Here is a 12,572-nt window from a genome sequence, read left to right as displayed (position 1 = left end):
GAGAAGTGCAGTGTCACAGAATCCTGCTGCTTCACACAAGCACCTGCTTAGCTTCAAACTCACATTTTAGACAAAATACTGACACTTCCTGCACACATTTCACATTAAAAGCCCCACGTTTCAAAGGGCCACAATCCCTTCTTTTTCTTGACAAGCTGTTGTAGTGAAAGAAAGAAAAAAAGTACCAAAAAATAAGTATTTCTGTTCAACATTGAAAAAGTCTTTCTCCTTTGGTTTCTTTTTCATTGGAAACGTTACATTTTCACACATAAAAATAATTCACAGTAACCTCATTACCATTAATTTAGTTTATTGTGTGTTTTATCTCATTTTTGGCAAATTAATTATGGCCCCAAAAAATAACATGAGTGTGATTTTAGAAGTAAAAATCCCATTCACTTTCTGAGTTGAGATTGTGATTAAAAGCTATCATATTGCATAAACAAGGTTGTGAAACAATGTTATATGCTCCTTAGAAGTCAAAAGTCCATATTATATCCACTGCATTTTAGGAATAACATGTTTTATTCAATGTACAACGTCTCTGATTGGTGGAGCGGTACATTAGGTTTACTACAGGGCAACCATGATTTCTCATCCAAAACATGCTGCAGTTTGTCAAATGAGGAAAAGAGTTCAAGGATGGAAATCACTACAACAAGGTTAAATTCAAGAAGCGCTAGAAGTCATTCACTCTTAAAAATAAAATAAAATGTTTTGCTCTGAATAGAAAAAAAATAATTGTCTGAAAATTCAATGGAGAACATGAATGGAAAATTTATTAAGGGACCAGATCATTCTTAAATTGGGAGTTCACTGTTAAGCTATTTTAGGATTGAGCAAATAGATGATGATCCCACTGATATTGATTAACAGTGGAATTATCATTAAAGGTTATCTTTGATGAATCATGTATCTTAAGCAAATTCAAGTCTGTGCAGGTCGATTTTCAACAAATGAGGTGTTACCCAGTTGAAATAGTACAAAGTTTAGAAAGTCAATATGTGGTAGTCAGTGTTGATATTGCGGTGGTTGCTTCACATAAATCAATGTATGTGAAACACTGAGAAGTGAATATTTTTGGTTCATTATGAAACAAAAACAGGCCAGAGGACGTCAGCTGAGTAGGCGGTGCCAGAGTGGGAACATGGTCTGTGTGCTTTCTTTGTTCAAGCTGCAGTATGTTCACCATAGATTTTGAAAAAATAATCACTCAGACCTAATAATGTTCTAAAACTGACCTTGAAAAGGTTCATTTACTTCAGAGAGACTGAAGAGAGGCCAACACATGAGTCCTATCAAACCATTACAAACAGTGTGTGGCTCTGAAAGGGCTGTTTCCAGATTCTAAAAATGATGATGATATCAGGATTCTCTTGCAAGAGGCATGAAGCTTCAGAGTTTCTCCCACATTATTGTCAGGATAGTCAACACTGACAACCTCTGCTGTTTCTATTATGACAATTTTGTCTTTCTTTGTCTCTCTTGAGTCCCCCGACCAAAAAGCATTGCTGTAGAATCTCACTGCCGATAACATGACCCAACAACGCCTCCTTCCTGATTACCTGTTTTCTAATAAATGCGGAAAAACCTCCACTGCAGTCATTCCATTAGTAAAACAACAATTACATCATATAGATATCTCTGCTGCTTTAAGTCTCGCTTGGCTGAATTATGCTGTGTATTTGTTTGGTGAGAGAAACAGTCTTCACAACAGCTCGTCTCCTCTCGACAACAGCATCTGTAAAGACGTTCCATCTTACACTTGGCACAGAGCAGAGCCAAGCCATTTTCTTTGATAATTTCAGATCGACACAGCAACCATGTAGGAGATGCACTCACTCTCATCTGAGCACCCATGGGTGCAGTGGTGTTATAATCAGCTGCAGTCAGGAACATTGTTGATTTATTTCTATCTTGAGACTGCAGAGAACGATTGCACTTTTGACCAACAAAAAACAGATCTTAAGTCTGTGGTGCAGTATTTTCACTATACCACTTACAGGGGGAATTATCAACATAGTAAGATGCATGGCTTTTTTCCCTTAATAACTGTATTTTATATTTACTCGGGTTATCTTTGTTTAATATTAAAATTTGTGTGATGATCTTAATCATTTAAGTGTGACAAATATGCAAAAAAAAAAAAAGATCAGGAAGGGGGCAATTACTTTTTCACAGCACTGTATAAAGATAGGTGCACAACATCTCTGTTTATACACACACAAATGGTTTCCTGTTTCCTTTGCAGGAAAAGTCAGCCCAGATCAATCCACTACAAAAACATCACCTAGCTTTTAATGGGGGAAATAGAGATGGAACTCTGACTGGTTTATGACATGCTACACCAAAACACACCCATTTTTAATTAAGAGACTAAGAGCAACCCTTTTGAACCTCGCCCCTAGCACAGTGACTCTTTTTAATGCCATTAAAATGACCAAAGTAGAATTTGGCTCATCATAAATGTACTGGCTCTGTGCTTCTTATTTTGGTCTCTCAAAATGGATCACAATTACTCATTGCTGTCTGCCACGTAACATGAATGTAACTCGAATATATTACTTGATATACGTGGATGTGATTTGTGTCTGGGTAGCATCAGGCAAATTTTAGCAGACAATTGGGAGGAAGACATCAACTCCCATGATCCCACGCTGCTTCAGGATGTGATTAAACTAGGTCTTTTGTTATTGCTTAAATTATGAGACCTCTAATGGCTGAAGTTATATATTGTAAATTTAACAGCAGATTACCATTAGAACAGTTGAGATGAAAAGAGATAAATAAGTGAATTTTAGTTTGATCCACTCATTACTGAAAAAAACATCTCTGATCCCTGCTTACAACTGATTTTAAAGTCAGTTCCTGGACAATTCAATGAGACCAAAGAATACATCTGTGTTAGTATAATGTGTGTGTGCTTGGGTGTACCTGGATCTCCATGCCCTGCTCCAACAGTCTCTTAGCTTGGTTCTCCACCTCCAGTCTGGCTCTACTGATCAGCAGCAGGTCATTCTCAATTACCTCAATGCCGCTCAGATCCACGCCTTGTGACAGGTAGTCTTGAGAGAGAACAAGGACACAGGTCAATACGTACAGTACATACACAAACAAACAGACACACACACAAGAAATAGCATGTTTTTAAATCTCCCCTACATTCCAAAAGCTCCATATGCCCATAGTAATAAGTAAGTAAGTAATTGTATTGTTGACAAATACAAAAACGTATTTATCCACCATGTGGAAACTTGCCTTTGGTTTTATCATAAAACCAGTCATAAATACATTTCACAGTGAATCATGCCGGCATTCACATTCATAAAAACTCACAATGCACAATTCTAGACTTCTACACACTATATCACATCAAACTTCTATACAAGTAATTGCAGCAGAGTCAGGAACACCACCTGTTTCCAATTCTGCCAGATTCTAGTTTCATGATACCTTAAAGCTCGTAGGACAAAAGAGTTTTGATTACAATTATGTTAGTTATTATTAATGTATATTTTCTCCAAGAAGTTCTCAAACTCTAAGTGTACAGTGGATGGATCAGGAGTCATAAATACATCTTTCAGTTTTACTTCTCTGTTCATCATACTACTCTGCTGCTTTTGTGGCCTCCCAAAGATTGACTGTTTTTTCTGCTTAGTGTTGACGACCACATGATCGTGAAAGAAGATGCTTTCCACAAGGCCCTCATATAGTTTCCAGGACATGCAGTAGAAAACCCGGTGTCTTGAGAGACAGAGTGCTACTGTTGCTTCAACTCTTAAGGTTGGTTGGTATAGTTGTTGTAAATGGACTGCATTTATATAGCACTTTCCGTCTGTTTACGACCACTCAAAGCGCCTCCCGCTACAAGTCACATGCACATAGTCTGCTTCTATTTATAGACGCTCCTCTGTCACACATCCCATTCCCCCACTCACTTTAGAGTTCAGTGTTTTTACCCAAGGATGCTTTGACATGCAGACTGAAGGAGCAGGGGCTAGAACCATGGACCTGCACTACCTCCTGAGCTGCCCCACTGTATTGGAGTGTATTGCATTTCTAGTGTTTCAAGTGTCCATGTATATGCACAAGCAAACTGAATACTAGAAACAATATATTTCAGTTGAATACAACGCCACCATGAAATCTCAGAAACATGAGATTTCATGGTTTACTTCTCTGTACACACACATCCGTGTCTGAGCATTTAGACATTCACACTTAGCTTTTCACTGTTATGTGTTGGATCTGTGCTGCATCACATTGGTTTTGTATTTGAATGTTTAGAAATGTGAACACAACCATAATAACAAAAGGCAGATTATACCTTTGACATCATTTAAATATAAAATAAAAAGCAACCAGGCACAAAGTCAACAATATAACAATGAATAATGTAACCATATTCATTAACAAATAACAATGTTTCGTAAAGGATTAACAAATGAGAAACAAGTGTGAGGGGATACAAAGCTTTGTTAGCCTAGCAGCTTGCAAATAAAATATCCCAAAAAAAGAAAAAAAATGTAAACAAGGTTGTTGATAGATCAAATGGCTCGGTGAAGATGAACAGGAGAGATACTATCAAAATAAATAATAGATCAAATAATCGTATTAATGGCAGACAAACTGGACCAAGGTCCAGTTTGACAAGGTCCAGTTTGTCCCACAAGTTTTATAATGATCCGAAAGTTTTTTTACACAATTGTTTTACCCTGTTCATCTATTGTAGAGCAGTGTGACATTTTTTTTGCCTAACTGTCGTTGTCTCTTTCTTTGTCACACAGTGACAAGTCTGTCACAGTCAGATTGACCATCAGCAACACAGGGAGAGATACTGCCCAGTCAGTGGTCCGTCAAAACATCCATGAGGTTTTTATTATCCACGAAGACAGCCAGACTGAGATTTAAAATCTCTGTCTTTATACCTGAGTGGGCCACATGGTTTTCATCGTACTACCATACAAACCAGTAGCCAGTCAGATTTACCTTGAGCCTCAGTGTACCCTCAAGTTCGGCCTGTATCATTGTATCATTCATTACAAGGCAAAAACCCCTAATGACGCTAAGACGCAAAGGGGATTTATGACACATGACACACGGAGCTTCTCTCTCCAGCTTCTCCTTCCTCTTCTCCATCCTTATCACATCAGAGTAATTCATATCTCATCAGTACATGTTACTGACTTGACCCCTTCCCCGGAGTTTCAGTGCCTTATCGCCCGCGGATGCAGGGCCACAGCTGTGGCCGCACCATGGATTATGATTGTGGATCGTGCATCAGAGGTCGCAATGGTGGATCCAGTTCGGTGGATTCTGTATCGTGCTGGCTGATCGTAGTGGTAATGGAGGATCCTTTGTCCTGTTGGCATCGGATTGTGGTGGACCACGATCGAGGTGGCAGCTGATGATGGATCCTAACTGGCAGCAGTGGACAATAACTGTGGACTATAGTGGATCCCATCCTGATGCTGGATCGTGATCTTGCTGGCTGCTAACCAGAGACTATGATTGCAGAAGGACTGCTTGACATATAGAATTGAAGTTATCCTTCAAAATGATTACCCTCATCAATGCTGCTAAAAACTTTCATCCTGATGATGTTTTCCTACACTTGACATCTATTGCACTTCTGTCCGTCCTGGGAGAGGGATCCCTCACATGTGGCTCTCTGAGGTTTATACGTATTTTTACCTGTTAAAAGGGTTTTTAGTAGTTTTTCCTTACTCTTGTTGAGGGTTAAGGACAGAGGATGTCACACCATGTTAAAGCCCTATGAGACGAATTGTGATTTGTGAATATGGGCTATACAAATACAATTTGATTGATTGATTGATACCTGTCCTTCGGTTTCTGTTGCACATGTTAGCAAGCGTTTGCTCTAATTCAAAACATTACTGATTATTGTTTCACGGTTTTTCCATGGACACCAGGGGATGGTTTCTTGAGATGACTGACTGGTCATGTAATCACTTACACAACAATAGCTTAGTCAATATCGATCTTCATCAACACGTCTTCTTTGTGATTAAATTATCACATTTCTGATATTACACTGGACAGAGAAGATGACAGTTGGACTCCTCAGCTTGACAGATTTGTCAGCAGCACTTGTTTCCGAGAAGCACATAGCACTTCTGGCTGTGTGTTGAACATTCCCATCCTTCTCTGTTCGTTCACACAGGCCTGGATGTAAAGTATATTAGAGGAAGATATAGTGCCTGACCTCGCAGCCTCAGCTTGCTTTGATATGAAACTGGAATTTCATAAAACAGGTCATGAGCACCTGTAGCAAACACTTGAGATCTACCATGACGATTCTTACTGCAGTGACACTTAAACTGCTGCCAAAACTTTTTAAACTAAGCTTTTAGTCAAGTCCCCAAGCAAATGTATGGTCAATGCTGAAGATGGACATCTATTCAGAAAGAAAAGAATATTAAAGTAGGAGCTGAGATGAGCATGCTTGATTTGGAAGACAGTGGAGTTGTGATGGGCGAAGACAGCACACAGCAGAATAATTAATGTGTTACTTAACAGCATGCTGGTGCACCCTTTTTACTTCCTACTTCATAGTATGATTTGAAATTGTAAAGCTTCAAGGAGCCAGTGAGGAGTACCCAATTAGAGAAAAGGAAAGCACATCAGTCTATGAATAAAATGTGTGTATAAAGTGTATCTTTGTTCATGTCATTAATACGACACTGATTATCATACTGAATATAGTTTTATAATTTTAATCATTCAACCTGATTCTGAACAATGCCAGGTGACATCTTGTTAAGGGGCAAGTATTTTGTTTCAATTTGACCTAACAATTCAGAAGAAGGCTGCAAATCTGTCCAATTGTAACTTTCAGTTGACACAGAGGCAGTGGTAGTGTTGCTAGAATCAGGGTAACGTAGCATTTGTCAAGATTATTACAAATAATATGCTAAATTATTTTCTAAATAATATTCCTATGGCCACGAAAACAGCTCCTCTACAAACACTTAACCGTAGCTGCTTTGAGACATGCACTGAAATCTGAAGATCCAGCGTACTGTGTTCTGAGGAAGTGCATGTGTCTGAGTGAGAGGCTCCGGATTATCTACAGACCTGATCCCCTAGTATGAAGACACAAAAATCAAAAAAAAAATCTAAAGAAAAAAATCTAAAAAGATCTACCCGTGAAAGTCAATGCGTCACTTCCTGCCTCTGTCTGCTGCGACCGGCTGCTTCACCTCTCGCCTAAATAATGCAGAGGATTTGTTGCTGTTATGAACGCATCTGTGCGAGAACCTCCCGCTGGTTGTGCATGTGTGAAATCAAGTTTGGGTTAAATCCGGATCGAATTCTCCAGACCCGACGTCATGTCTGAAAACGGCTCTTGAAAAAAAATGTCATTGCAATAACATATTCTAAACCAGGAACTGACAAAGCAGGATTTTTTATCTGAGGTCGGTTAAAAAAGAACATCAATAACCAAGATTAAAGGTTTTCCACAGGGAAATAATGCTATTTATATCCCACTGTCACATTACTTCCGGTTAGTACTCAGCCATGAACTGTGTTTTATGTTTGTCTACAGGGTCATCTTTGAGAAATTACCTACAGAGCCAATAGAGTGTCAGTTAGGAGGAGATACAGAGGCAACGTTTTTGACATTAGTAACGATGCTATTACTAAAACACAACATGTAAAATGGAAACAAAGAAATAGTGTGCATGTGGACGTAAAATACAGTACATTTGACATTTCTTTTCCACCTTTTTGACCATGAGTTTTGGCAGTTATAGAATTTACTAGAGTCAATGTCCTCATACAGTATTTTATGCACTGTACACATTAATTATATTAGATTAACTAGCATGGGAAAGACTGAACAGATTTTACAAAGCAGCTTTCATGAGAAGCAAACAACGTATCCGCAGCTGCTGTATGATACCCTTTCAATATAATGTAAATTGTGATATACTGTAGATAGTGATCGGTTGACAGTGGAATAAAGTTGACAGAGAAGTCAAACGTAGAAATGTCTAATGTTTGTCCAACACCACAGAAAATTTAACTTATAACAACATTGAAAAACAGCTCTTTATATGTAGTAAATATGGATATGGTTTGATATGAGTATACGTAGTACACAAAGCAGCCAAAACCTTTAAAAGAAAACAGTTTGCTTTATAATCCTGTTTTGAGGCAATTATCTCAAAGCTTGCTGAAGATCTTTCAGCCAGGACTGGTGCTCTCAGGGCAAGAAGAAAGAGTGGTCATGTTGACATGTCATCCCGAGGATGCCTACTCTCCTAAAGCGTCTGGCTGCTCTGTTGTCTTTTCTCTATTTTATGTAGTAATCGTGCTGGGAATATTGTACTTTCTTGCAGTATTATGAGCACTGAAAATACTGCAATGTATTATATACACCTTCTTTCTGTGTTTCCATGGACAGCACTTTCTCCACACATACTAGTAAGATGAATGTCTTCAGTGGCAGCATTACTAACTATTCTGACCTGCCAGGTTGCTGAACTTGGTCCTCTCAGTAAAATGCAAAGTCAGGAGAAAAATGCTGTGGTTGTACTGTTAAAATACAGATCATAAAGTCATTGCAGTCCATACGGAGGTGCATTGAGACATGCTTTGGTCCGGCTGAAGTTAGAACTGAGGCCCAGAGCAATAACATTCATATGTCAGTGTCAGGAGAGAACAGACAAAAAAACGGGACTTTTGTCTTACAGGAATCATTGGAGCAGATTTGCAATGCTGGCTGGCTTTTTTAACATGGACATCCAACATCACTGGTAGTCAATTGTGAGCAGGAATTTGTACTAAAGAAAAGCAGATTAAATACAGCCTTATGCCATTTGAATGGGAAAGTGTGAACTGCAATGTATTTGTGTGAACAATAAAAGAGAAATTGAAAGAGTAGCTTAAAATGTATTTTCTCTACATACATGGCCAATCATTGCATGTGACTGTCATGTTGTTGGTTTCTGAAGGTTACAGATATAGTTGGATATCAGCCCCAAATTCCAATATCGAACAGGTGACAAGAGACACCTTTTCAAGATACAGTGCGATGATCAGTCCCACCTCTAAAATTAGAAACATGTTAGTTTGCAGTTGATTTTACTGATATGAATAAAACAGTAAACTGTACTTCCATGAAATCGAAACATGACATCTTTCTTTATCCTGTTCTTGTTCATTTATTTTGTCTCAAGTCCAACCCACTTTTGATTTCAGCCCTTATCTAAAATTATATGTTTTTTAAAACAGTAAGATAAAACAATACAGGGAAATCACACGCTCATTATGAGAGGAGAGGTGTGGAGTGTTAGCAAACCATTTTAGATGTGCTATTTGTCTAGAGCAGCACATTGTTTGCTCTTCTTCCCAGAGAGATGGAGAGTATTATCAGGCAGGTGGCGGGCTGAGACACAGAGGATCAGGGAATTGGACAGAAGCCACATTCAATTCAAAAGCAATCCGCTCAACGCCTCAACCCAAGTACAAAGCCTGCCAGAGACCACGATGGAACAGCTGAGCCCAGCATCCCTTTGCTTGTTTAGATATGTTTGTAAGAGAGAGGGGAAAAGGTGAGGTTAGTCCTTTTCTAACTTGTGTCATAATATGGTCAGAGGGATAAACGCACACGCACACGCACACGCGCACGCGCACGCGCACACGCACACGCACACGCACACGCACACGCACACGCACACGCACACGCACACAGACACAGACACAGACACAGACACACACACAGTTGTCATTTTCCTTTCTAGCTTCAATTGTTGTTTTAGTCTTAAAATGAGCTGTGGTCAGTTGCATTGGGGCTTCACATCTATCTTGAGGCAGCAAACAGCATTTGCACTTGCAACCAACAAAAACCTGCTCTTAATCCAATATTTCAGTGTTTAATCTTTAGAATTTGTATTAATTACCGATTATTTGATTAGCACAATTAATCAGCACATACATTTCCATCTAGCAAATTTGCCATTAAAAAAGCAATATATCAAGGTAAAAGTGAACCTGTTTTTTAAAGGGAATGGGAGACGGCACATGATTGATTTAGACACTACATGAATCCCTCTGAAGCATGCATCTGGTGCCACAACATTTCCATTGTTAAACTCACAAAAGTGGATTCAGACATGAACTAAATGATCTTGTTCCATGTGCTTTAGACCATGAGATTACATCGTCAGAGCCTTGTGTGTTGGTTCCCAGGGGAAACGTTGTGCTCTGCCACAGATGTGCCCGTTTTCAATGATGTGGAAATTCATTCAGCTCAATCTTCATTGGACAATGAGATGACCATTACCAATCATCGCAGGTGACCCATACAAGAGCCTACACATACCAACATCCAAACTATGACAGCTTTGTAATGCTTGAAAATTTTGGTGATCAGCAGAGTGGGTGGTGGATGAGAATAAGCAAAAAGTAGACAAAAGGTACAATTTACATAGTCAGTGGCTAGACAAAATACACCTACATAATGCATTATGGCTGCAGAAAAAAGGCTGGTAAAGAAGTTATCTGAAAACTGATGGTCACATTAAGGCCATTTTATCTCTTTGATGCGTTTACTGATCAAAGCAATGAAAGGGAGATGGTGAGTGTTGTTGTTGTTATTCCCTATTTTCCTGCCATCTGGCCATCCAGTCTAGTTCAGCTTTAGAGAAGGCATTAAGAGCAAATTCTCAGCAGAGGACAGTTTGGAAACTGCTATCTCGGTAAATGGCGAAATGCATGCCCCCACTCAAATTTATGTCAAGATAATGATTTCATTTACGAAATGAATTGACGGATAATTCTAGGAATATAAGACTCTATGTGAAAATACCTATTGGCTGTATGCTTGAACGTTTCCTTGCTTTGCTTCATGGTGGATAGAAGCTGAGTCACACTGGCTTTGCTGCAACTACAATGGATAAAATGTATTGCTACAATGTTTGAGAGCATTCAAGACCTCCTAAGCCAATTGATTAAAGTATAGTCAATTATTATTCAATTTTGTAAGGCTTAACCTTTGAAAGAACACACATTGTCTGACAACTATTTAGTCTAGAATGATCTGTGTAACAAAACAAAACAGAACTCTGCTAGAACAGAGCATGAGTTTTTTTGGAGCTTTCAATAAAAAGAATGTCTGAAACAGCTTCATGTATAAAGAAGCGGCTGTGCAACTGCACTGTGTCACAACTAGTGTAAACCATGATATGACAATGTGTGCATTTGCTTAAAGACACAATGAAATGAAATTTTACTTTCTGAAATCAAAACTGGATATAAGAGAATTGAGAGCTCAGTTTTTTATCATGTTTGATACTCATTCCCTATCCACTTCCTTCCTTACTTTGAACATATGTCATATTATGTAAGCACGGAGCACTTCACTTTTCATAAAAGGCCGGATATTTTGTGCTTCTTAAGGGTTTCCCTGATCACGTCTCCAACAAGCACCAACTCCATCAACATTACGACAGGGATCATCAACACCAACCTGGACTAACATCTTTGGCAATAAGCTTACAGTATGTTATAATAATCTTCTCTCTGTCCTTGTTAAGACTTATTGTGAAGCAGCTGAAGCTTATCGTAGCCTTATTCACTTACATTAGTTTATCAGAGGAAACCTAAATAATAAAAAGTATAATTTCCATATCTTCATTTATTAGTAACTATAGACAACTATTCCATTATCAGGTAATGTTTTGACTATTTTTAATGAAATAGCATCCCCAACAAATATAGTGTTCATTGTCTATTATTATGACACAATGAGTGAAAAGCATTACATTTCTAACGCTAACCCATTTTTATGGCGCTAAGATATGTACAATTAATTTGCCTTCTTATTTTAATCATTACTGAATATTTTTTAACTAATTAAATAAACACTTAATTGGGCAGCTGTGGTTGAATCAACTGGTTGTCACTCATGTGCACATCTCTTTGAAATAGCACAGCTGGTGACTAGACAAGGGCTAGTAGCCTTTAGGTTTGCCAGCAGAAAAAACATCATGTTGCAATTTTAATGCAGAAATTAAACCTTTATCGATATTCTCTGTCGCGCCATATTGGGCTTAGAGCAATTTTAGGTGTGAAATTGGCCTTTCACACAGCTTTGTCATCATTGTTTCGGGGAAAAAAGATTTTCTCGCAGTATGTGAGCTGTCTTCAATTTCTGTTCCTATCTCACATTCATGTTTGCTCAGAAGAATAAAGGCTGCAATCGTCTTTTTCTCCCTCTCCATGATCCAGCTATCTGGCATCTATTTCGCTCTCACTTAAGACTTGTTTCTCGAGGAAAACATGCCCCCCACTGAGTTGCACGTGACAGTAAAGAGACAGGATCTAAAAGGTGTTTCTCTGCTCACATGCCATAAGCGAGTGTGAGATATGAGGAGCCGAGATAAAAAATCGTGTGTTCTCGTTTTATCGGTGTATAAGAGTGCACACATGAAAACAGATTTGAATTTTTATTGAATTATCGATAACCAGAGCATATTCCAGGTAGTTGTAAACCTACTTGGCAATAAATAAATACATTCTGATGTGCTTCCTTTGACCAATGG

General features: G+C 38.5%; 1 protein-coding gene across 1 annotated transcript in view; it reads right to left on the bottom strand.

Annotated features, from left to right (window-relative positions):
• cog5 (component of oligomeric golgi complex 5) overlaps nucleotides 1-12,572 on the bottom strand; it is a 47,437-nt gene that overhangs the window by 17,934 nt on the left and 16,931 nt on the right. The window contains exon 7 of the mRNA XM_061073256.1: nucleotides 2,935-3,065. Coding sequence (XP_060929239.1) covers nucleotides 2,935-3,065 — 131 coding nt within the window. The remainder of the gene's footprint in view (nucleotides 1-2,934; nucleotides 3,066-12,572) is intronic.

This window comes from Limanda limanda, chromosome 1 (assembly GCF_963576545.1).
Source record: "Limanda limanda chromosome 1, fLimLim1.1, whole genome shotgun sequence".
NCBI classification, from domain to species: domain Eukaryota; kingdom Metazoa; phylum Chordata; class Actinopteri; order Pleuronectiformes; family Pleuronectidae; genus Limanda; species Limanda limanda.
The sequence above is the reverse complement of the archived record's forward strand: the minus strand, read 5'-3'. Positions and strand labels throughout refer to the sequence as shown.